The 26,912-nt window shown below is 40.0% G+C and overlaps 1 protein-coding gene across 1 annotated transcript; it reads right to left on the bottom strand.

Annotated features, from left to right (window-relative positions):
* Positions 1–721: 721 nt before the first annotated feature.
* On the bottom strand, positions 722–24,726 carry LOC149459414 (gastricsin-like). Its single transcript, XM_089681109.1, has 9 exons — positions 24,571–24,726; positions 24,364–24,481; positions 22,125–22,243; positions 19,842–20,041; positions 15,553–15,567; positions 11,722–11,829; positions 10,310–10,457; positions 6,801–6,899; positions 722–874 (listed from the first exon to the last, which is right to left on the bottom strand). The coding sequence occupies exons 1-9, from the start codon at positions 24,688–24,690 to the stop codon at positions 722–724; spliced, it is 1,080 nt and encodes a 359-aa protein (XP_089537235.1). The 5' UTR covers positions 24,691–24,726.
* Positions 24,727–26,912: the final 2,186 nt, after the last annotated feature.

The following is a 26,912-nucleotide window of genomic DNA, read 5'->3' as shown; positions in this document are numbered from 1 at the left end:
GAAGCTACAGGGCACAATGCCACATGGTGAAGAGGACCTCTTAGTGACCCCATTTCTACAGATACTTAATTAACAAATTGCTGGACACAGTACAGTGGCTTCTGCTTTGGAAGGGGTGTTTTTTGTTCTCTAAAAGAATGGAAAGGGCCAGGAGGAAACATATGTATGTCTAATCATGCACTTATCCTTTAAAGCTGCGTCCAGGGAAATGATAAAACTATACTTGTAGAAGGGCTCCCCATGCATTGCAGGGTTTAAATGCTCACTTTTGCCTAGAATACCATTAAGAGTACTTTTACTCACCCCTCATGCATCTGGCAGAAAGGACTACTGGTCCTGTATCGTATGTAATGATGCCAGAGTGCTGCTGAAGAGAGGCAGTTTTGGGTAATTGATTAAATGGAACAGAGGATCCTGCTAGAGTGAGGGATAGGGTAAGTGAAAGTGTTTTTTTTAATAGCACCCTAGGTAAAAACTAGCAGTTCAGCTTTAAAAGTGTAGGAATGTGGAGGGGGATTTAAAATGTTGTAGGCTGATTCTTCTGTACACTAGCTGGTATGGTATCACCTTCTATACACATGGCCCAGCCACAGCAAATTAAAAAAAATGATAGGACCTAAATAAATTATTAAATGAATTACTTTATTTTTGTATTTGATGTTCCTGAAGTAATCTTCTTAATCATCAGAGACTCATTCATCGAACAATAGTAATGGCTGTGTTATGCTGATTGAGCAAAACCCACTCTGTTGTTGCTCATGTCATAGACAGAATAGTACTGCCTCAAAAATACGTCTCCCAGGATCCAGAGAGGCTGGCCGTTCTGTGATGGGAGGTAGGTTTCCTCAACGCTAACAGCGCAATTACCGTTATACTAGAAGAAAAAATACATACATATAGATTAATTCAAACATGACAGCAGTATTTCAGATTAAATCATAGAATCTTCAGTTTAAAGCTCAACTACTGTGCATCATCCCACATAAAGCTATATGTAAGGATAGTCATAGAGCCTTGAAAAAGTATTCATACCCCTTGAAATTTTCCAAATTTTTTCATGCTACAACCAAAAATCTAAATGTATTTTATAGGGATTTTATGTAATAGACCAACACAAAGTGACACATAATTGTAAAGTGAAAGGACAATGATAAATGCTTTTCAAAATTTTTTACAAATAAATATCTGAAAAGTGTGGTGTGCATTTGTATTCAGCCCCCTTTACTCTGATATCCCTAACTAAAATCTAGTGTAACTAATTGCCGTCAGAAGTCACTTAATTAGTAAATAGAGTCCACCTGTGTGTAATTTAATCTCAGTATAAATACAGCTGTTCTGTGTAGCCCTCAGAGGTTTGTTAGAGAGCATTAGTTAACAAACAGCATCACAAACGCCAAGGAACACACCAGACAAGTCAATGATAAAGTTGTGGAGAAGTTTAAAGCAGGGGACACAGCAAACGTGGAAGAAGGTGCACTGGTCAGATGAGACCAAAATTGAACTTTTTATCATAAAAGCAAAATGCTATGTGTGGTGGAAAACTAACACTGCACATCACCCTGAACACACCATCCCCATCGTGAAGCATGGTGGTGGCAGCTTCATGTTGTGGGGATGCTTTTCTTTAGCAGGGCCAGGGAATCTAGTCAGAGTCGATGGGAAGATGGATAGAGCCAAATACAGGGCAATCTTAGAAGAAAACCTGTTAGAGTCTGCAAAAGACTTGAGACTGGGGCAGACGTTCACCTTCTAGCAGGACAATGACCCTACACATACAGTCAGAGCTACAATGGAATGGTTTAGATCAAAGCATATTCATGTGTGAGAATAGCCCAATAAAAGTCCAGACCTAAATCCAATTGAGAATCTGTGGCAAGACTTGAAAATTGCTTTTCTCGGACGCTCTCCATTCAATCTAACAGAGCTTGAGCTATTTTACAAAGAACAATGGGCAAAAATGTTACCCTCTAGATGTGCAAAGCTGGTAAGAGACATCCCCAAAAAGACTTGCAGCTGTAATTGCAGTGAAAGATGGTTCTATAAAGTATTGACTCTGGTGGGCTGAATACAAATGCACGCTGCACTTTTCAGATATGTATTTGTAAAGCATTTTGAAAACCATTTATCATTTTCCTTCAACTTCACAATTATGTGCCACTTTGTGTAGGTCTATCACATAAAATACATTTACGTTTTTGGTTGTAAAATGACAAAATGTGAAAAATTTCAAGGGTCATGAATACTTTTTCAAGGCACTGTAGACAGATAGTTAGATAGATAGAAAGAGAGAGAGAGAGAGAGAGAGAGAGAGAGAGATCTATGGGCATTAAAGCTTGATAATACATTTTACTTCACAGCTTGCTTACTTACTATTTGTTACAGAGGTGGTAAAGTAGGGGTCCCTAATGTTTTATCCTATGCATGTTTAAACAAGGCTGGCCATACATGAGTCAGTTTTTTTTCATTCTACCAGTAGGTTGAACAATAAAAAAAACTTACCCAATTCCCCATCTATACATTCGAGGTGAATGGGGGAACATCCCAGCTAAGCTATTGGATTCTGACAGCAGAGAAACTTTCCTGCTGTCAGAATAGATTGATCAGTGCTGCAGTCTATTGCCTGTGGTGTTGATTGAGCAAAAAATACCAACAGGGAGGTTGAACAGAAGTCAGTCTATAGATCCACCACAATGGCTATACATGGATCGAACTTCAGCTGGTCCCTGCTGAACCACCCAGATTTTGATCCATGTATGGCCAGCTTGAGGAAGATCAGGACAAACTAGAGTGATTACATCCATTGTTACAGAACAATATTGGTAACCTTGCCTCTTTTTCAAGAAAGGCTAAAACAGGCAGATTAAGGCCCTATGCACACTGGATATAATATACATGCATCCAGATGTATTTGGATATAATTTATAAACATACCTGTAAACATGTACTTTTTTTTTTTTTTGCTGTGGCCCAATGCACACCTAGACATTCAGCAGCGTCCCCTGAGCTCTTAGCCTGATTTTATGCAGCTAAAGGCAGCTATTAAAAAAAGAGATTTGGGAGGCATAAAATCATCCGCAGAGAAAATGCAATGCAGTCTAGGAGATGCGTGGGGGTAGCATTAATCCTAATGGCACCCCCACGCACTGGAAACAGCTCCAAACCATGTCTCCAGACCTAAACCCTATTGAGCATCTGTGGGGCATCCTCAAATGGAAGGAGGAGGAGTGCAAGGTCTCTAACATCCACCAGCTCCGTGATGTCGTCATGGAGGAGTGGAAGAGGACTCTAGTGGCAAACTGTGAAGCTATGGTGAACTCTATGCCCAAGAGGGTTAAGGCAGTGCTGGAAAATAATGGTGCCAACACAAAATATTGACACTTTGGGCCCAATTTGGACATTTTCACTTAGGGGTGTACTCACTTTTGTTGCCAACAGTGTAGACATTAATAGCTGTGTGTTGAGTTATTTTGAGGGAACAGTAAATTTACACTGTTATACAAGCTGTACACTCACTACTTTACATTGTAGCAAAGTGTAATTTCTTCAGTGTTGTCACATGAAAAGATATAATAAAATATATACAAAAATGTGAGGGGTGTACCAGGGGCGGACTGACAATTCATGGGGCCCCTGGGCAATAGGGGATCATAGGGCCCCTGTGTCCTTGTCCAAACTCCAAAAAGTCTATGAAAAAGGTACCAGGGGCATCTCATCGGGCCCCCTACTGACCCCGGGCCGAGTTTCCAAATGGTCAGTCCGCCCCTGGGGTGTACTCACTTCTGTGAGATACTGTAGATGTAAACCAGGGCTAAGGCTATGTTCACATAAGTTTGCACAGTAAATTGCAACAGTTTACTTTGTTGGGAGCTGTCAGTGTTGAGCATTTTAACTTTTTGCACTGGATACTTTTTTTCTTTTCTTTTTTAACTTAATTTGAAGTGTTACATAGTAAAACTTCATTAAGTCTCCGCACAGCAGCTGGGAGCAATGTTACAGTGCAGTGACATGGGGGGCCAACCAGTGCACTGTACAGAAGTGCAGACACTGCACTGCACCTCACCGTACATTACACCAGCATTGAGGTGAAAACATATTTTCAGTCAGTTTTTAACAGCTTAGGCCCCTTTCACATGGAAGGACTGATCAGGTCCGCCTGTCTGTTTTTCATACAGACTTGATCAGACCATCCATAGGCCTCTATAGAGCAGTGGATGTGAATGGACATGTGTCCCTTTACACCCACCTGCATTTGATCTGATCAGTTCTGCTGAAAACAGATGGATGGGGATCCGTTCACCATCCGTTCAGCGGATTGGATGACAGTCAGATGTGGATGGACAGGTGGTCTGTTTACATCCGACTGCCCATAAAGGAAAGCAGACTGTGCCCATTCTGCATAAGTGGAGTAGACATGGACCTGTCATCTGCTTGCTCAGTGGAGATCAGTTGACAGATTCCCTGCTGATCCACTGGTGGAGTCTGCACATGTGAAAGGGGCCTTAGAAACATCTGCAGCGTGTTTACATTGGAAAAATGGCAGGCTGCTAAAGATTTGCGCCATAGAAATTTAGAGACATGATTTTAGTGCCTCTGTTTTGAATTTAATTCTCTACGATGCTAAAGTTACAGAGGGGAAAGAAAGCTTGCTTTATTTCCTATCACTGCATGTTCAGAATATGTAAATACTTTACAGTTTTTACACAGATTATCTTTATTGACTTTGAAGTTAATACTGTGAATATGATGATTAATTGCTCCACAGTCCTTGCAGCTACACAGGTCAGTGAGGTTTTTTAAACTTTATTTACTGCTTCTAAGGATATATTAATACTTGAATGTCTATAGCCTGGCCACAGGCCGCCTTTAGGTCTATACAGTTTTTTTTACAGCAAATCTCATCCTGGTCACACATGGCACACTGTCTATCCCATAAACATCTTCTCTTGAGACTAAGAATATTGTTTAGTGTCAATTTAATAAGCAATAAAAACATCTTTAACCACATCCCCGCCACCCTATAGCAGATATACTGCTACAGGGTGGTAGGTGTGCACAAAATCACACATATATACATGATTTTTAATTTCCGTGTAGGGGTGCGCGAGAGCCGCCCCTACCCGCTCCTCAATTTGCGACTGCGGCTGTCAATCACCGGGTCCCAGCTAGTGATTTCCGAGGATCTCTGATGGGGAGGAGGGCTGCTTTGTTTACTAACAGTCCTCCTCCCTGTCGGCTCAGGCACACTAATCCCGATGGCTGTGCACAGCAATCCAGAGCAGTGTACTTACAGTGAAGCACCAATACACCGCCCCCCCAGTAAAACACTCCCACCACACAGTTAACCCTTTGATCGCCCCTCAAGGTAAACCTCTTCCTGCCCAGTGCCATTATTACAGTGTCAGTGCTTTTTTTTTTAGCACTGATTACTGTATTGGTGTCACTGTGGATGTCAGTGACACCAAGTCAGTTCCCCCCCGTATCAGAATGCCTGCCGGAGTCCACCAGTCCCACTATAAGTCGCTGATCACCGCCATTATTAGTAAAAAATAAATAAATTGTATCTATACAGCCATTTGTATACACTATAACTTTCACGTAAACCAATTAATTTAAAGGTATATTGGAATTTTTTTTTAGCAAAGTTATGTAACAGAATACATTTTGGCCTAAATTTATAACATAATTAGATTTTTAAAAATTTTTTACTGGACATGTTTAATAGCAAAAAGTCCAAAATATTGTTTTTTTTCTCAAAATTTTCAGTCTTTTTTTTTATATAGCGCAGAAAATAAAAAATGCCACTGAAAGAAAGCTCAATTCGTGGGAAAAAAGGACATAAATTTCATTTGAGTGCAGCATTGCATGACCACTAAAGCCTCTATTTTTTTGTAAAAATAACAAACATGTCTATACTTACCTACTCCGTGCAGTGATTTTGCACAGAGCTGCCCCAATCCTCTTCATTTCGGGTCCCTGCCAGCATTCCTGTTTACCCCTCAAGCAGTGGGGGGGAACTTGGGGGCACCGCTATGTTCTCAATCCCAAGCCTCTGCTCTATGCATCCATATATTACAGCAGCTCAGAACAGCCCCCCCCGCTCTCACTTCATTGGCTCACTGGCTGTGACTGACAGCCCATTAGTTCTCACTGCTATCTCAGCCAATGAGGAGGAAGATCCCCAGTTAGCAGAGGCTGGAGAGGAGGGGGCTCAGGTAAGGATTTGGGGCGCCACTGCACACAGACATTTTTTTTACCTTTGTGCATAAAATACATGAAGGTAAAATCTTTCACCCTTGTGCAGAATATTGCATGTGATTCGCACAGGAACTGCACCGCATTCCTGTGCAAATCACATGCAAATTGTGTACAGTGCGATTGGAGCCGTACATTTTGTATGGCTCCAATCGCACTACATCCGCACCAGAAAGGTCCAGGACCCTTTTTTTGGTCTGCACTAGAATCGGATCACATGGTTATTCACACCCATGCGATACGATTCTGCACATCGCACTGCATTTTGTGGACCAATTTTGGGGTGTTGTTAACTTAAAATACACACCCGCAGCGGTTCGCATGAATGGGGTGCAATTGTGATGCAGTGCAGAATTCGCACAGAAAATGATGCGAATTCTGCAACACTTCAGTGTGAACCCAGGCTAAGTGATTTGAAGTCAGGTGGCAATTTTGCAAGGAAAAGCAATTTAGAATTTTAACCAATTTTATCGACACTACCAAACAAATCATCAATAATTCACAAAATTTTAGCTATCATAATAATATGAAAACCAAGTTTTTATTACCTGATTTATGTATCCTGAGGGTGGGATGGGGAACTGGACTCCATTGATGGTGAAACTGATTGTTGGCAAGTTCTGCATATTATTGCAGTTTACTAGGAACTGAAAGAAAAAAAAAATTATATCAAATTATATTATTCATCATAAAAAATGTAGTTTTAGACTGTTTTTTTTGTCATGTTATATGTATGTATATTGTATTTGATTTCTTTCTACTGAATATTACTGTGCTCTGCTGAATAAATGAATTCCCCTGAGGCCCCATCTACAAGCTCTAACGTCCTCATCACGTGATATTGAAGCTTATGGTCAAAGTGTCTAGTGATAGTTGCAGAAATGAGCACTAATGGAGCCAGGTAAGATTAATGCCTTAGATGAAGGGTCTACAGCTGCAACCTGTGCTAGATAAGCAGGTATCACATGGTTGGTCCCTCTAGGACAGCCACTGCTTTCACTTTGCTTCCTGCGCAATTGTTTGATATAAGGTCACTGATCACATTCATAGTTAAATAGGTACAAAGTTGGTCAGGTTGAAAAAAGTTCAACCAGCAGAAAAAATAACTAAATAGAACACCTGCAGATATGGAGCCCTATACCTACAGTTGATCTAAAGGTAGGCAAAAACACCTATAAAGTATGGTCCAATTTGCTCCAGTGGGGAAAATCCTTTCTGATCCCCTGAAAACACTGGTATTATTACCTATAAATGTTATTATCCAGTTATATTTTATGCATTTGGGAATGCATTCAGCTCTTTTTATAAACAAGTTACTAAGCTGGCCAGACCTGTTTCTTGGGGGAGTCTATTCTACAGTTTTTTTTACATGTGATTACTGCCAGCGGCTATAGCCACTAGTAGTAATCATTGTATTCTGCCAGCCAGGAAGGCTCCCAGCCAGAAGAAAACAATAGCACCGTGGGAGGGATTTCCTCATCAACACTGACTGTGCTGATGGGGAATTAGCCATTTTCTTTTCCTTTCACCCATGGTACAAGGAAAGAAAATCGAATCATCTATGGCTTGCCTTAGTCAGGTTGAAAAAAGACACAAGTCCATCTAGCTAAACCAGTAGAAAAAAACAAACAAGTAGAAAACCTGCATATACACAATGCTATACCCACAGCTGATCCAGAGGATGTGAAAAAAAATAATAAAAGAAAGCATGAAACAATTTGCTGCAGTGGGGAAAATCATTTTTTCCTGATCCCCCAGGCGGCAATTGGATATTCCCTGACTCAACTATCACTGGTATTATTGCTTATATATGTTAATATCCAGATATATTTTATGTAGAACTAGTTCTCGAAGGAACCTAATTTACATTTTCCCAGCTCTTACTGTGAATAAGCCTTTCTGTATGTGGAGGTTGAATGTCTTTTCCTACAGACATAAAACATGTCCCCTTGTCCTCTGTAATGAGTCTAAACCTCTGTAATAAGTATTTTTCTTGCTTGAGATACCGCGGCCTGGCATTGCATGCTATTATTAACTCTTTGATCTACCAGAATACTCAAATCCTTCTCCACCTTTGACTCCCCCAGCTGCTCTTCTCCTAATATGTATGATGCATGTGTATTTTTAGCCACCAAGTGTATACCTTTAGATTTATCAACATTAAACCTCATTTGCCAAATAGTTGTCCAATTATATACTGCATTGAGGTCCGCTTGTAAGTTGGAGACATCCTGTGAGGACTTTGTTCTGCTACATAGCTTGGTGTCATCTGCAAACACTGAAATGGTAATTTTTTTCCCCAAAACTTTTTATCATTTATAAATATGGGGTACACCATTAAAAACCTTAGATTATTCAGAGTATGAATTATTAATGACTACTCTCTGAATACTTGATTTTAGCCAGTTTTCTATTTACAAACTGAATTTTCTAAGCTTGTAGACTTTAACTTATACATTAGGCATGTGCAGTGGTGTATTTTGGTTTTGTGCTGCCCTAGACAAGACTAAAATCATGTCCCCCATCTAAATTTGTCCCACCGTTTCCTGTTTAGGATCCACCCCTTCATCTGTAAACCCCACCCCTTCCACTTTAGGCTCCACCTCTTCCTATTAGAGCTTCACCCCAGGAGACGGTCAGAGACTGTGGACAGGATACAGGAGAGGGTCCTCACAACCCCTGCCCTTGCATCAGGGTCCCCAAGTTTCCCCCTCCTTAAATCAGGGTCCCCAAAGTCCCCCTTCAACATTAGGGTCCACAAATCCCTCCAGTAAATCAGGATCCCCTTTAAATCATTGTCTCCAGAGTCCCTTCACCTTGTGTGCATCAAGGTCCCCATAGTCTTGGTCTCCAGAGTCCCCCCAACCTTACATCAGGGTTCCCACAGGCCCTCCCTTTACATCATGGTCCTCCAGAGCCCCCCTCCTTAAATCTGGGCCCCCATAGGCCCTACCACTTACATCAGGGTCCCAAGATTCCCCCCCAATACATCCGGGTCCACCTTTACATCGTGGTCTCCAGAGTCCCCCCACCCATAGATCCTCCCCATACATCAGGTCCCCCAGAGACCCAAATCCCCCTCCTTAAAAAAGGGTCCCCAGAGTTCCCCTCTTCCCTTACATCAGGGTCCCAAAAGTCCCCCCAATACATCAGGGTCCCCCTATACAGCATTGTCTTCAGAGTCCCACCTCACATCGGAGTCCCTAGAGCCCATTCTCGTTAATTTGGTCCCCAAAGTTCCCCCTGCCCATATATCAGGATACCCCCAACCCCCCATACCTCAGGGTTCATTCCATTCATTCTTCTAGGCAGCTACACGAGCTGGAAGAAGTCCTGTCCTTGCCGCCCCCCTACTCCTCCTCTGAATGTCACAGTCTGGGGGCGGAGCAAGCTCCTGATTGGTTGTTAGGACCGCCGATGTCCTAGTAACCAATCACGTGCTTTTCCTGCCCGACTAGCGCTGACAGTGACAACATAGGGCAGCAGACCACCCCACAGACTGAGAACACATGAACCACCACCCTTCTGAACACAGCCGAGACCGTCCCCTCCACCAGAGCACACAGGAGTCCGCCCCCCCGAAAACAGCCGAGCACACACAAGCCCACCCCTCTCCAAAACACAGCCGAGATCGCCCCCCTTCCTGAACACAGCCAAGCCCGACCCTGCCTGAGCCCGCCTGAACACAGCCCTTTGTAGATGGCACTGGTCCCTTCTGCCTGGGGGCGATGCCGCCCCCCTTAAAAGTGCCGCCCAAGGCAGGTGCCTTGTTTGCCTCGTGCCAGATACACCCCTGGGCATGTATGGGAAACTGTGTCAAACACATTTGCAAAATCCTAGTATACTATAGCCACAGCCATTCCTTTCTCTTGGTTTTTACTTATTTCTACATTTAAAAAAACATGTCAAACTATCCCCATTATGGGCTGGTGTTCCCTATTTTTCTTTGTATACACAAAGCTAAAAAAAAGGCATTTAATACATTCATTAACAGTACAGCAATGTTAGCATGACACCTGTGAAGTAATGTTACTTTTTTGTTAGCATATAATCTCACCTGTCCATTCTGGCCTTGCTGGGCTCCCATATATTGCAACAGAGTACCCATATATTGTTGAGGGATAGTCAGAGGAGACGTTCCAGTATCTACAATTGCCTGACACCCTTGGCTGCACCATCCTGTTGCTTGCCCATTGATTGAAAAGCTGTGTGACACATTGATAACATAAAATAAGGCTAGTTAGTAGGGATTAACAACTGAATCAACTGAAATAATATCAAGACTAGTATGTTTAATCTGTTGTTTACACTGGTAAAAAGCTGTTAGTTAAAACAAATTAAAATAGTAAAACTGGCCATGTTTAATTTAAAAAGATGACAATTTGGAGGTGATCTATATAAAAACATATACAGTACATATGTCCAAATTCAACAGAACTCAGCAACTATTGCAGTGCCATTCTACAAAGAGAGTTCAATTCTGGTCTTAATACAGACATGTGTGGTCACTGTTTTCTCTGAATCCATTTAAGTTTTAACCATTAAGGTGTTGATCCCTGAGGAAGACAGAGTGGTTTAACCCCTGAAATTTGTTGGCTGTGTTTATATGATCTATTTATTAACAATAATTTGGACTTTTTCATCTATGTTTTGGTCTAGAGCTCATTTTTATATTTTTATGGTTTTAGCTACTGCTGGGTACTCGCTGAGGGAAATTTTTCTATGTGAAAGATTGTATGAAGCTTTCTTTTAATTTGCTGCACGTATAAAGCCTAGTACACACGATTAGAAAATTGTACGAAAAATACAGCTTTTGAAGCGATTGTGCAATAATTTGATCATTAGTATACAGCTTTTGTCTGAAATGATTTGAAGGGACAAGCACGGAAATGACCAGATTGGATGATTTTCGTTTAATCAGTACAGCTTTCATCTGACAATACAATACATTACATCACTTCCAAATGTTTATTCTGTCATACAAGAATTTCTATAACTTGAGTAATCTCCTATTTTCTATATGCATGCAAACAAAGGCGAACGATCATTCGTCTGATATTCTCATTGTGTGTTCAGGGCTTAAGTTTGAAAATTCTCAGCACTTCTTTAAATGTGCCTCTCTGAATCCAGCCTGGGTGAAGTGACAGGAGTAAATTGATTGGTTGCTATGGTGCTAAAGAGTTTTTGATAACACACCTTCCAGATATAAATTCTTCTGTAACTGTGGTAAGTAGTGTAAAAGCCTTGCACACTTATTTGTTTCAGAATACATAACCATTATAATAAAAGCTTATATTTGTTAGAAATAAACATAAATCAATGTCAAGCATGTGTAAAATGTATTATTAGTTACTGAACTATTAATTTATACAAATTGGCTTTTGAATATATTGTAAAAAATTATCATAATATTGGCAATATATGAAATGCTAATGAAAATCATAAAAACAAGGAATAAACGTTACTTACCCATCAATACCAATCTGCCAGTAAACTTCTTGTGTGACTGGAGCCCATTGGATCTGCCCAGAATACAAGCTGTTATCAACTCCACCGAAAATCACCTCACCTGACTGACTAAGGAAGGGAAAAAAACAAAAGACATTTCAATGAATATTGCTTGAATTATGGTAAGAAATATACTGTAGTCTTTTCTATTTTGGCCATTAATTCTTAAAATGATATTAAAGGCAGATTAAAAAAAATAACAAACATGTTATACTTACCTTCTCTGTGTAATGGTTTTGCACAGAGCAATCCCTGATCCTCCTCTTCTCGGGTCCACCACTGGCACTCCTGGCCCCTTCCTCCTCCTGATTGCACCATAGCAAGCACCCTGCAGGCTCGTTCCCAAGCTGTGTCCTTTCACACACTAGCACTGCTCAGCCAGACCCCCAACTCTCTCCTCCTTGGCTCACTGGCTGTGAATGATAGCAGCCAATGGCTCCTGCTGCTGTCTCCAGTGCCAGTGAGGAGCCAGTGAGGAGCCCGGAGTCCCCGGAGAACCGCTGCTCTCATGCATATCACTGGATTGAGAGGGTATTCAGGTAAGCATTGGGGTGGGGGAGGCTTTGGGTCTGCTGCACACTGAAGGTTTTTTAACTTCATGCATTCTATGCAAAAAAAATTGAGCTTTTTTAACCACTTTACATTGAACTCCCCTAGCTGAATCTAGTTTAAAGCGGAATTTCAGTCAGAAAATTAAGCCCTGCTAGATTACTTCAGGATGGCCTGTTTTGCAGGTATAGCTATGTAAAATAATTTTTAAAAAAGTACCTTGCTCTAAAATTTGTAGAAGATGATTTGCTGACAGCCTGAGGATTTACTGCTGCTCAGGGCTCTGGGCTTCAGCAGAATGACAGCCTCCAGTAAGAAGAAACAGGAAAAATGCTGGAGGCAATTTACAGCACACACTAATTTTGGTAGCGTAATTATTGGTATGGAGTGTATGCCCCTTGCTAAAAAAAACATTCTTTTTTTTAATCAAATTGTTAAGGGTAAAGTTCTGCTTTAATAACATAATCATATCTTTATGTTCCTGTCGTCAGCCATTTTTTATACTGTTTGCTTCTAGCTCATCTTCCTACAGATATTCCAAAGACTTAAATAGGCCTGATACAGTAAAGAAATGATAACTTGATCAGAGCAGCCTAGTTACAAGTGATTGGTGCAGAAGTAGTAAGAAGAAGACCTTTAAAATACAGTAAGGTCCATAAAAATTGGGACATCGACACAATTCTAACATTTTTGGCTCTATACACCACCACAATTGATTTGAAATGAAACGAACAAGATGTGCTTTAACTGCAGACTGTCAGCTTTAATTTGAGGGTATTTACATCCAAATCAGGTGAACGGTGTAGGAATTACAACAGTTTGCATATGTGCCTCCCACTTGTTAAGGGACCAAAAGTAATTGGACAATTGGCTTCTCAGCTGTTCCATGGCCAGGTGTGTGTTATTCCCTCATTATCCCAATTACAATGAGCAGATAAAAGGTGCAGAGTTCATTTCAAGTGTGCTCTTTGCATTTGGAATCTGTTGCTGTCAACTCTCAAGATGAGATCCAAAGAGCTGTCACTATCAGTGAAGCAAGCCATCATTTGGCTGAAAAAACAACCCCATCAGAGAGATAGCAAAAACATTAGGCGTGGCCAAAACAACTGTTTGGAACATTCTTAAAAAGAAGGAACGCACCGGTGAGCTCAGCAACACCAAAAGACCCGGAAGACCACGGAAAACAACTGTGGTGGATGACCGAATAATTCTTTACCTGGTGAAGAAAACACCCTTCACAACAGTTGGCCAGATTAAGAACACTCTCCAAAAGGTAGGTGTATGTGTGTCAAAGTCAACAATCAAGAGAAGACTTCACCAGAGTGAATACAGAGGGTTCACCCCAAGATGTAAACCATTGGTGAGCCTCAAAAACAGGAAGGCCAGATTAGAGTTTGCCAAACGACATCTAAAAAAGCCTTCACAGTTCTGGAACAACATCCTATGGACAATTTTGTTAATTTTTTATGATGAACTTCTAAATGTACCCAATCTATCTCAAAATATCACATAATCTAATCCATCCACCTAATCTAATATAGTGATAATTAAATAATGAATCACCCAAACAATATATAATCAGAAATATTCAACCAATGAAAAATGAAAAAAATAAAAAGAATGAAAAAATATATTCAACCAATGAAAATAAAAATAAAATAACAAAAAATATATATAAATGTCCAAGTCCCCAAAAGAAAGTTCTTTTATGTGTTCCGTGAGGCAAAACAATCCTAAGACTCCTTGGTATCCTCAAAGGAAAAGAAAAAAATCATAGTGTAATACCCTAATATAAGTAAAAAACACTTCACTCTGTGCCAACTCAAATCACATCAAAAAAACAGTGAGAAATCAATAAAGTAAAAATAAACGTGAGAAATCGTGATCACTCCAATCACAAGTGAATGGTGATACTAGATACCAGTACCCTTATTACTCCAGCCAAAAATTGATGCTAAATACCATTACCCTCTTAAAACATATTCAGGCATATATTGTAACAGGAAAGGTATTTCTCCATCTTCCTTATCTCGGGGTGTTCCTCATATAGATAAAGAAAGGCTCTTTCAGGCAGATTCCATAAAAAGATACAAATTTTAATCCACACTTACATGTAAAAAAACGATATCCAGCTCTCAGTACTGAACATTGCAATCTCAGGTTGAAAACCAATAGTTTCCAACCGACAAAATGGCCGCGGCGACACTTCCGGTTAGCGTGTGTGCGTAATGACGTCACTCCCCTAACGCGTTTCGTCACTTCCGGACTTCATCTGAAGGGATACAGACGTCTCATTGGTCTCTCCTTATATTCCACTGTCTTTCAATGGGATGAGGCCAGATCCGCCATATTGGATGAGGGAAACAACGGAAACCACCCCATATAGCCTACTGCGGACCCACAATACCCGGAAATATCGCTAACAACTGTAAACTAGTGTCACCTACGATCAGACTAACTACTTAAAACCTATCTAAACATAGAATCAATAGGTAATCTACTTGCATGTAGATAGTCTATATTAAGTACCTCTAAAACACATAAGCCTTCAATACAATACTCCAAATAAAATACAGCAAATAACTTGATATAACATTATATATATCTCTTATTCTTTTATATATTTATGATAAATTTACAATATAGTATATAACCACACTAAGTATCACAATATTAGGCCTAATGCTCCCTCTAGTGGTCATACCCTATTGATACTACTAATCCTATAAACTGATTTAAAACCCAAAAAAACAAAAAAACAATCTATATATTAATTAGTTATCAATATCTTAACGATAAATGTCCCTATTGTTATAGTCACCGCTCTACTTATTAGGATGGAATATATAATCCATATAATTTAAAATAGAATAAAATATAATATATATTAGGACTACAATATGTAGATATATATATATGCACACATACATCTACCAATAAACTACTGTGAATTTCAAATGCAATATTTTAAAATAATTTTAAAATAGTTCTATAAAATTACCAACAATTAATTCAATTCATGCTCCATATTTTATCTATCTGAAATAAAACAATTCAAGTCTAGCTCTATATTCAGTCCCTTTGGTTTCAATGTGTTCATCCTAAAAATCCAAAAAGTCTCATTTTGTGACAATTTCTTGACTCTATTACCCCCTCTCCAATGTCCTTCCACAGTATCTATTCCACAAAATTTTAACTGACTGGGGTCCGAATTGTGGAATTCCTTAAAATGTTTAGAGACACTGTGATCCTTCTTCCCTTTTATTATATTTCTAACATGCTCTTCAAGCCTTTTACGTAAATTCCTTTTAGTTCTCCCTATATACTGGAATTGACAGGAACATTCCAGCATATATGTAACATATCTAGTATCACACGTAATAAATTGTTTGATAGGAAATTCTTCACCTGTAGAGCAAGATATGAAAGACGGAATCTTCCTATTCTTATTTTTAGTAATTTTGCACATTCTGCATTTTCTGCACAGATAAAATCCTTTTAAATTAAACATATTAACCATTTTCTTTGGTGGGGATATTATTCCTTTCACCAGGGTACTCCTAAGGTTGTTTGTTTTTCTATAAATAAAACTCGGTTTTTTTGGTAAGACTGGGCCTAACACATAATCCTTCTGTAGTATTGGCCAATGTTTAATTAGGACCTTTTCAATTTCTTTAAATTGGCAGTTAAAACGTGAATAAAACGCATATTCCCTTTTAATATTATTCTCCTCTTTTATTTTTAGTTTTTCTTTAATTTTCCCATCACCTAAATAATTTTGACTAATTTTAAATCGCACAATCTCTAATTTGTCTGGGTCATAGCCCTTAGAAACAAACCTCTCTTTAATAACATTAGATTGTGCTATATAGTCCTCCAATCTAGAACAATTCCTCATAATCCTAGTAAACTGTCCTTTCGGTATGCCTTGTATCCATTGCGGGTGATGACAACTGGTCACAGGAATGTACCCATTCCTATCTGTGTCTTTAAAATAAGTTTTAAAACATAATTTGTTATTACATTTAAATATAGTGAGATCTAAAAAATTGGCCGATTCATTACTTATATTATATGTAAATTCCAACTCATAATTATTGGTCCCAATAAACCTCAAAAACTTTAATAAATTCTTCTCTGTACCCTCCCAAATTACCAAAATATCGTCAATATATCTCTTCCATACTCTTAGCCCCTCCCAACTTTTACCATAAATTTCTTTCTCTTCCCATTTTGCTAAAAAAATATTCGCCAAGCTCGGAGCGAATTTGGCGCCCATAGCGACACCCTTCCTTTGCTCATAATAATCACCGTTATACCAAAAATAGTTCTTTCTCATTGTAAATTCTAATAATTGGATAATAAATTTTCTCTGTTTACGGTGCAAGTCAGTATAATTTAACAAAGCCCATTTAATAGCTTCTACTCCATCTCTATGTTTAATGTTAGTATAAAGGGAGTTTACATCTATGGTAATTAAATAGATTTCTTGAGTACTCTCCATTCCTTCTAATAGACTAATAACATCTTGACTATCTTTAATATATGATTGCATTTTTTTAACCACTGGTTGCAAATAAAAATCTATGTATTCTCCCACCCTTGAATGTATTGAATCAATCCCATTAATAATGGGTCTGCCTGGAGGTTTACTTAGACTTTTATGAATTTTTGGCAATATATACATGTATGGAATCTTACATGATAAAGGAACCAAATATAGAGCCTCTTTTTCATTAATAATTCTATCTTCTTCCGCCTTTTTAACTAATTTATGGAGCTATTTTTTATATAAAATAGTTGGATTTTTTAAAAATTTTTCATATGTTTCACTATCACTTAAAATACGATCCATTTCTTTTTCATATTCCACCCTATCCATTACTACCACCCCTCCACCCTTATCTGCCGGTCTGATAATAATATTTTTCTTTTTCTTAAGAGCATTTAATCCCTGGTGAATAGATTCTTCCTCCCTAAAATTCCGTACATTCACTTCATATAGATCATCAACTACCATTTGCTTAAATACTTCTATATTCATATTCCTTGAATTCACCGGATTGAACGTAGACTTGTTCTTAAGGTTACTACATACATATTTAGACCTCGGCATAGGGTTCAATGTATTAGTAGGGCCTGGTAACGAAGCAAAGTATTTTTTAAGGTTTAATCTTCTAATAAATTTATTAAGGTCTATATAGGTCTCAAATTTATTTAAGTTCGATTTTGGGGCAAATTTTAGACCTTTATCTAACACCAATATTTCATTCTCTGTCAATGGAACTGAACTCAAGTTGTAAATTCGTTCTCCTATCCTTCGTTTCTCTTCCTTTTGTTTATATTCCCTTCGTCCTGTTTTTGCTCCCCTACATAGTAATTTTGAAGACCACTTGCTTCTTCCTCCCTTGGGGCATAATTTCCCCCCCATTCCCTTCTTTGGTAGTATGGGGGATTTCTCGGTCCTCCCCCTCCCCATTGGGGTTGGTAAAATGGTCTCATGAACGGTGGTGGGCCCGGAGGCCGTCCTCTGTAGTTCCTTTGAAAAAAATTCCCCCTTCCTCTATTCCTATTGGGACTATAATAGTTCCCTCTAGGGCTATAGTAGTCATTCCAGCCCTCTAGAGGCTGAAACCTATTTTGTACTGGGACATTGTATGCTTGATTAGCTGTATTTTTTGTTTTAGTATTAATCTTCCCTACGACTACTTTCGATTCTCCTTTCTTCCCTGGAATAGGTGCATTCTCCTTATTCCTATTTTGACTCTGGGAAGTCTGTTCCTGTAATGGTATATACCTTCCATTATCATCTGATATTGATTTCGCCGGTGATGATTCTGTAGATTGACAGTTTAAAAAGGTGGCCGATTCCTGCCATTTGTAAATCTTATTCGCCTGATAATCCCCCATGTCTCTGATGAATTTTTTATGTTTTTTCCTCTTAATTTCTCCATCTTTTTTATTAAGCTGTTCCTGTAGGATCTGATATAAACCATTTAAATCCCTTTTCTCTTTGAAATCTTCCACTTTCTTCTTCATCTCCTCTAATTTAGTTTCTACTGACCTTAATTTCCTCTTCTTCCTCTCTATTAGCATAATAAGCAATTGTTCCTCACATGTGTGAAAGAATGAGATCCAAAGAGCTGTCACTATCAGTGAAGCAAGCCATCATTTAGCTGAAAAAACAACCCCATCAGAGAGATAGCAAAAACATTAGGCGTGGCCAAAACAACTGTTTGGAACATTCTTAAAAAGAAGGAACGCACCGGTGAGCTCAGCAACACCAAAAGACCCGGAAGACCACGGAAAACAACTGTGGTGGATGACCGAATAATTCTTTACCTGGTGAAGAAAACACCCTTCACAACAGTTGGCCAGATTAAGAACACTCTCCAAAAGGTAGGTGTATGTGTGTCAAAGTCAACAATCAAGAGAAGACTTCACCAGAGTGAATACAGAGGGTTCACCCCAAGATGTAAACCATTGGTGAGCCTCAAAAACAGGAAGGCCAGATTAGAGTTTGCCAAACGACATCTAAAAAAGCCTTCACAGTTCTGGAACAACATCCTATGGACAGATGAGACCAAGATCAACTTGTACCAGAGTGATGGGAAGAGAAGAGTATGGAGAAGGAAAGGAACTGCTCATGATCCTAAGCATACCACCTCATCAGTGAAGCATGGTGGTGGTAGTGTCATGGCGTGGGCATGTATGGCTCTGGTTCTCTTGTATTTATTGATGATGTGACTGCTGACAAAAGCAGCAGGATGAATTCTGAAGTGTTTCGGGCAATATTATCTGCTCATATTCAGCCAAATGCTTCAGAATTCATTGGATGCCGCAGTGCAGATGGACAATGACCCAAAGCATACTGCAAAAGCAACCAAAGAGTTTTTTAAGGGAAAGAAGTGGAATGTTATGCAATGGCCAAGTCAATCACCTGACCTGAATCCGATTGAGCATTCATTTCACTTGCTGAAGACAAAATTGAAGGGAAAATGCCCCAAGAACAAGCAGAAACTGAAGACAGTTGCAGTAGAGGCCTGGCAGAGCATCACCAGGGATGAAACCCAGCGTCTGGTGATGTCTATGCATTCCAGACTTCAGGCTGTAATTGACTGCAAAGGATTTGCAACCAAGTATTAAAAAGTGAAAGTTTGATTTATGATTATTATTCTGTCCTATTACTTTTGGTCCCTTAACAAGTGGGAGGCATATATGCAAACTGTTGACACCTGATTTGGATGTAAATACCCTGAAATTAAAGCTGACAGTCTGCAGTTAAAGCACATCTTGTTCGTTTCATTTCAAATCCATTGTGGTGGTGTATAGAGCCAAAAATGTTAGAATTGTGTCGATGTCCCAATATTTATGAACCTGAATGTATGTGATAGCAGCACCAACCACATTGCAACCACCCTAATCAAATTGGTTTAATGGAAATCTTATTTGATGATCAGTGACCTATTTGCAACCATTATACTGGGAAAGCATGCAAGGTTCATGTGTGCTGCTGCTTGTCTATTATTCACCTGTTCATATAGACACTGAAGATAGGATAATTCAGTAGGTTCTGTTGCAACATTCCTTGCATTGCAGTGGTGGCACCCCCGGCAGACATGGCGGGATATGCCATTCCAAATATACCATCAAACTTCGAATAGTAGAAACTGCTGCCACTCTCTGAATAGGTGAGTCCAAATTCCTGGTTTGTGAGGGTTAGTCCTTGAACCTGTGTTGTCAAATAAGTGATATTAAAAATGATTTTTGTATATATATATATATATATATATATATATACAGTCATGGCCGAAATTGTTGGCACCCTTGATATTTCTCCAGGAAATCATGTATTTCTCACGAAACGTATTGCATTAACACATGTTTTGCTATACACATGTTTATTCCCTTTGTGTGTATTGGGACAAAACAAAAAAAGGGAGGAAAGAAAGCAAATTCGACATAATGTCACACAAACCTCCAAAAATGGGCTGGACAAAAGTATTGGCACCCTTTCACAACTGCGGATAAATAAGAATGTTACAAGCATGTGATGCTCCTGTAAACTCACCTGGGGCAAGTAACAGGTGTGGGCAATATAGAAATCACACCTGAAAGCAGATAAAAAGGAGAGACGTTCACTTAACCTTTGCATTGTGTGTCTGTCTGTGCCACACTAAGCATGGACAACAGAAAGAGGAGACGAGAACTGTCTGAGGACCTGAGAACCAAAATTGTGGCAAAATATCAACAATCTCAAGGTTACAAGTCCATCTCCAGAGAACTAGATTTGCCTTTGTCCACAGTGCGCAACATTATCAAGAAGTTTGCAACCCATGGCACTGTAGCTAATCTCCCTGGTCGTGGACGGATGAGGAAAATTGATGAAAGATTGCAACGCAGAATAGTCCGGATGGTGGATAAGCAGCCCCAAACATGTTCCAAAGACATTCAAGCTGTCCTGCAGGCTCAGGGAGCATCAGTGTCAGCGCGAACTATCCGTCGACATTTAAATGAAATGAAACGCTATGGCAGGAGACCCAGGAGGACCCCACTGCTGACACAGAGACATAAAAAAGCAAGACTACAGTTTGCCAAAATGTACTTGAGTAAGCCAAAAGCCTTCTGGGAAAACGTCTTGTGGACAGATGAGACCAAGATAGAGCTTTTCGGTAAAGCACATCATTCTACTGTTTACCGAAAACGGAATGAGGCCTACAAAGAACAAAACACAGTACCTACGGTAAAATATGGTGGAGGTTCAATGATGTTTTGGGGTTGTTTTGCTGCCTCTGGCACTGGGTGCCTTGACTGTGTGCAAGGCATCATGAAATCTGAGGATTACCAAAGGATTTTGGGTCGCACTGTAGGGCCCAGTGTCAGAAAGCTGGGTTTGCGTCCAAGATCCTGGGTCTTCCAGCAGGACAATGACCCCAAACATACGTCAAAAAGCACTCAGAAATGGATGGCAAAGAAGCGCTGGAGAGTTCTGAAGTGGCCAGCAATGAGCCCAGATCTAAATCCCATTGAACACCTGTGGAGAGATCTTAAAATTGCTGTTGGGAAAAGGTGTCCTTCCAATAAGAGAGACCTGGAGCTGTTTGCAAAGGAAGAGTGGTCCAAAATTCCGGGTGAGAGGTGTCAGAAGCTTATTGATGGTTATAGGAAGCGACTGATTTCAGTTATGTTTTCCAAAGGGTGTGCAACCAAATATTAAGTTAAGGGTGCCAATACTTTTGTCCAGCCCATTTTTGGGGTTTTGTGTGACATTATGTCATATTTGCTTTTCTGCCTCTGTTTTATATTTGTTCCAATACATACAAAGGGAATAAACATGTGTATAGCAAAACATGTGTTAATGCAATACCTTTTTTGTGTGAAATACTTGATTTTCAGGAAAAATATCAAGGGTGCCAACAATTTCGGCCATGACTGTATATATATTCAGTAATTTATACAACGCAAGTAATGCTGCTGAATCTTTTATACTTATAACAGTTGATTTAGAAGATATGAAGGAATACCTGCGCTGAGGGTACACGCAGGCTGCCATTGCTGATTCCTTATTCTAAAAAATATAACTTGCCTGGTTTCCTTGAGGACCCAACAACTTCTGATCAGGAAGAATACAAATCAAAAGTTCTGACTTCAGTCTAATTCTTAATCTGCATATTTGTTTCAGGTGGGTGATTTAAAGTAATGAAGTTATAAACCTCAAAGTTACTAGCATTTTCAGAAGGTCAGCAATGGGGGCCTACAGGTTTTTATCAGTACACGTGCATTTTAATGTAAACCTTTAATTTCAAATTACTTACGGACACAGTGTCATAACCAAAGATACCACTGACGCTGCCACTGCCATATGACATAGTGAATTGCTGGCCATTGGAGGAATATGTGGAGGACTGGCTTGGATTGAACAGATTGTGGTTACCTGCATAAACGCAAAGAAAGTAAAATTATTTTTTAAGTTATTTATATAACAGTAACAAATAAAAAGATGTTGAAGATTTAAATGTACAGTCAAATACTATTTAAGCTTACAACCTGCTCCCACCTCCATTCTAAGCCCTATACTATATACCCTGTAAAGGAGAGATGTCTATACTTGCCTATTCTGAGGGCGCTCCAGTCCGGTCACAAGATTGGCTTCCAGCTCTGGACATTAGCTGCCCCATAGTAAGCCTATGGGTGATGTCACCACATGGCCAATGCAGCCATTCTTGTGATTTCTTATCTTCATGAAGCCAGCTGCTGGGGAGATCATGTGACTGGACCAGAGTGCCTTCAGAACAGGTAAGTACACAAGTCTTTCCTTTACAAGGTAGTTAGTATAGAGCTTAGAATAGGGGGTAGGAGCAAATTTAAGATTAGATAGTATTTGACTAGACTTCATCTTTAACCACTTCCCGTCTGTACCATGTATATAAACAGCCATACAGGAGCAGTGCAGGGGCGGGTTGCCGTTCATAAACAGTGCCTGCCATTTTAGCCTGTGTGCGCTCCCTGGGAGTTCACAGCACTGTGATCCGTAGAAATCCGTACACCGATTGCTGTACGGGACCTCTGTGTGAGGTCCCAATCATGTGATCACTGATTGGCCAATCTGATCACATGAATAATAGTAAACAAGATGTCACTTCTGACATCATTGCTTACTACGTGTGAAATCTGTGAATGATCACAGAGGTCACATGGTACAAGGCTATTCAGAACAGCCTGGTACCAAGTGATGAGCTGTGATCAATCACAGCTCGCACAGTATTTCTAAATGGCTGCAAGAATGCACCCAGAGAGAAAGAGAAATAATTGCTTTTACAGCCTTTATGGGTATAAAAGCAATCAGTGTAAAAAAAAAACATTTTTTTCATCACCCCCCACAAGTAGGGTGACAGTATGTTAAAAAAACAAACAATAATATGAAAAAAAAATAGAAATGTAAAAAAAGTTTGTAAAAATTATAATTTTTGGTTATAAACTAATTTGGGTTACTTTTTTTTTAAATAAAAAGATAACTGAATACATTTTGGCCAAGATTTATAAAGAAAGATTATTTATTTGCAAAATTTTATAAGAAAAACACTTTTTTTCAATATTTTTGGACTTTTTCATTTATATAGCAAAAAAAATAAAAATCCCAGTGGTGAATAAATACTACCAAAATAAAGTTTTATCTGTCTCAAAAAAAAAACAAAAAAATTCATATGGGTACAGTGTTGCATGACCGCGCAATTGTTATTCAAAGTGTGTTAGCGCTGAAAGCTGAAAATTGGCCTGGACAGGAAGGGGGTAAAAGTGTCCGGACTTGAAGTAATTAACTAGAACATTGTTGTAGTTGTTATATGTATAACAGTATGTTAGATACATACCGTGTATCTGTATTTACAGTACTGTATCTGTCTGTCCATTATTTTTTAGATATTATCTAAAAAGGGGCAATAAGCCTAAATTAGGGTGCATATGTATACTACCTTAAAAGGAAATTAAAATTTGGATTTTTAGAAGGTCTCACTCATCCGCAAGTTGATTGAGCCACTATTGTGCAATAATAGATAGGAATACTCTTTAATTTCAAAGTCCCACAGATGACTAAAATCATACTGGCTATTTCAATTTGACTGTTGTAGTTGTTACATGAATAACATATGTTAGATACATATATCTGTATATACATTACTGTATCTGTCTGTCCATTATTTTTTAGGTATTTTAGATATTATCTAAAAAGGGCAATATGTCTAAATTAGGGTGCATATGTATACTATCTTATAAGGAAATTAAAATGTGGATTTTTGGATGGCCTCACTCCTTCGCAAGGGGATTGGGCCACTAGTGTGTGTAGTAATAGATAGGAATACTGTTTGATTTCAAAGACCCACGGATGACTAAAATCATACTGGCTATTTCAGTTTGACTGTAGAAAGTGAAAGTCACATTACACTTTTATGAAATGTAGGAAGCAGAACATCCTATAGTCTTGTTTTCTTTAATTTAGGTGCAATAGTTATTTTTCTTAATCTTTTTTTAAACTGCACTATTATGTACTTTACTCACTGCAAGCAGAACTTTGACAATTGGCAGATGGGACCCAGAGGTTGGATGATCCAGTATCAAACAGAACCAGGAAGTTTTGGGCTGGTGTTCCTATGCTGATCTGTCCATAGTAATATGTCTAAAGATAAAAATCATTTGTTATATGTATATACAGTGTGAGCAATCTTCTAACAAATATTTTACTGTACACAAATACACAGAACTTACATCCATATACATTGGCTCATAGGCAACAGCAAAATCAAATTTTTGATTGAAGTTGTACTTAAGTGCAGGGTCTCTTTTGTGTGTCTTCATATACTCATCCAGGACTCCTTTTTCCCGCATGATTTCTCGGGCTGACTTGTATCTTTTCAGAGGGACCCTGAAAGAAACAGTTGTAAATTGCTTAGTGTTGTACTTTCTAATTTCTCTGGCCTATTTATATAATGCTACATGGAAGCAAATGATAACGTTATGTTCATTTGTATCTTTTCAGAGGGACGTTGAAAGAAACCGATGTAAATTGTTCAGTGTTGTACCTTCTAACTTTTTTTTGTTAATACTATAATAATGTTTTTATTATGTGTAAAATAGCAGTATTTTTTGCTACCTTTTACCTAAATTTTCAGTCATATAAAAAAAATACATATATTTCAATTTAAAATAAGAAGATCCCTGTAGTAGGGCAGTACCAAAAAAAAAAAAGCCAAGCCAGCGCCTAGAGCAATAGATCAAAGCCAAGCCTCAATTTCCAGTGATAATTACTAGAGATGAGCGAAGTATTCAAAAATTCGATTCGACTGATTCGGCGAATTCGTAGAAAAATTTCGATTCGAGTCGAATATATTCGCTGTGAATTTAACTTAAAAAAGGGTGTTTCTAGGCTTCAGAGAGACTTAATATTAGTGCTGAACACTGTACCTTTAATTTAAATGCCCTTGGAGTCTGCTGGGGAAGAGAAATAATACTGTCAGGCAGTATGACATGCAGATGAGTGCCGTCGATCTTAGAATCACCGCACACTTCACTCATTTGGCCAGTCACGGGGCCAAAACCAGAGTGTGGAGCCACAGTGTGGCGGTGGAGGCAGCAGCAATGGGAGGCCATACAGCACCCTATGACAAAAATGGAAACCACCAGCAGTGTGAGGAGACCTGAAAGTGGCACATGGCAGAGTGTGGCGATAGAGACAGCAGCAATGGGAGGCCGTACAGGGACCCATGACACACTCTGGACCTGGCAGCAGCATGAGGAGGCGGTACAGGGGCCCATGGCAGATTACGGGCCTGGCAGCAGCATGAGGAGTCGGTACGGGGGCCCATGGCAGATTACAGGCCTGGCAGCAGCAATGGGAGGCCGTACAGGGACCCATGACACAATCTGGACGCCTGATTCATTTTCACAAACGTCAGTCTCTCCACACTTTGGGTGGACAGTCGTGTCCTCCGCGGAGTTGCAATACCTCCTGCCGCACTAAACACGCGCTCCGATGCCACGCTACTGGCCGGGCATGACAGCCTTTCAAGGGCAAATTCAGCTAGTTGGGGCCAAAGGTCAAGTTTCGTTGCCCAGTAGTCAAGGGGATTGTCTACCTCGGTTGGCAGGGTGCTGTCCAAGTAGGCCTAAGCCTGTTGTTTGAGGTCCTGCTCCAGGTCCACCTGATGCTGCTGCTGCTGCTGCTGCTGCTGCTGCTGCTGCTGCTGCTGCGGCTGGTTAGTAGTTTCCTCACTGCGCTGGTGAAGAAAGCTACTCATCATCGACTGCAGACTGAGGCAGCCGCTGCTGGTGGAGCTGCCACTGCTCCTACCACCCCACCCCTCCCCTGCTGCCATGGCAGCGGAACGCGAGCGCACAGGGCCCACAGTGTCTGAGGATGGACGTTGGCGCAGACAGGCAGAGACCAGCTGACTACATAGGTGGTTTTTATAGTACGTTATTTTGGCCTCCCTCTCAGCAGGTGTGAAAAAGGCCACCATTTTTGAACGGTAGCGAGGGTCCAACAAGGTGGACAGCCAAAAGTCATCCCTCTGTCTGATGGTTATTATTCGGCTGTCGCTACGCAAGCAAGCGAGCATGCTATGGGCCATTTGTGCCAAGGAATGCGAGGGACTCCCTGCCTCCATCTCCACAGCATACTGCCACGGTGCGTCTGGGTCCTCTGTCTCCTCCTCCTCCTCCTCTACCAGATGCTCCTGCTCCTCCACTCCTGTCCGCTGAGTGGAAAAACCACCCATTTCACTCAATAATTCCTGAGCACCAATGTCCTCCTCTACCTCCTCCTCTTCTTCCTGTCCTGCCCCCACAGGGGTCATGTGGCGTTGAGATCTGTGCGCCACGTCTACCGCACCCTGACCAGCCATTGTTAACAGCATTTGTTCCAGGACGTGCAACAGAGGAATGACGTCGTTCATCCCATAGTCCTGCCGACTCACGAATAGCGTGGCCTCCTCAAAGGGCCTGAGCAAGCGCAGGTGTCACGCATGAGCTGCCAATGGCTGACATCTAAGTTACACAGGGAGTACCTTTATCCGCTTTTAACATCAGGAAATCGGTGATGGCCTTTCGCT

This window comes from Staurois parvus, unplaced genomic scaffold, assembly GCF_062004578.1.
Source record: "Staurois parvus isolate SC_StPar_1 unplaced genomic scaffold, SC_StPar_1.0 ptg000261l, whole genome shotgun sequence".
Taxonomy (NCBI): Eukaryota; Metazoa; Chordata; class Amphibia; order Anura; family Ranidae; genus Staurois; species Staurois parvus.
The sequence above is the reverse complement of the archived record's forward strand: the minus strand, read 5'-3'. Positions and strand labels throughout refer to the sequence as shown.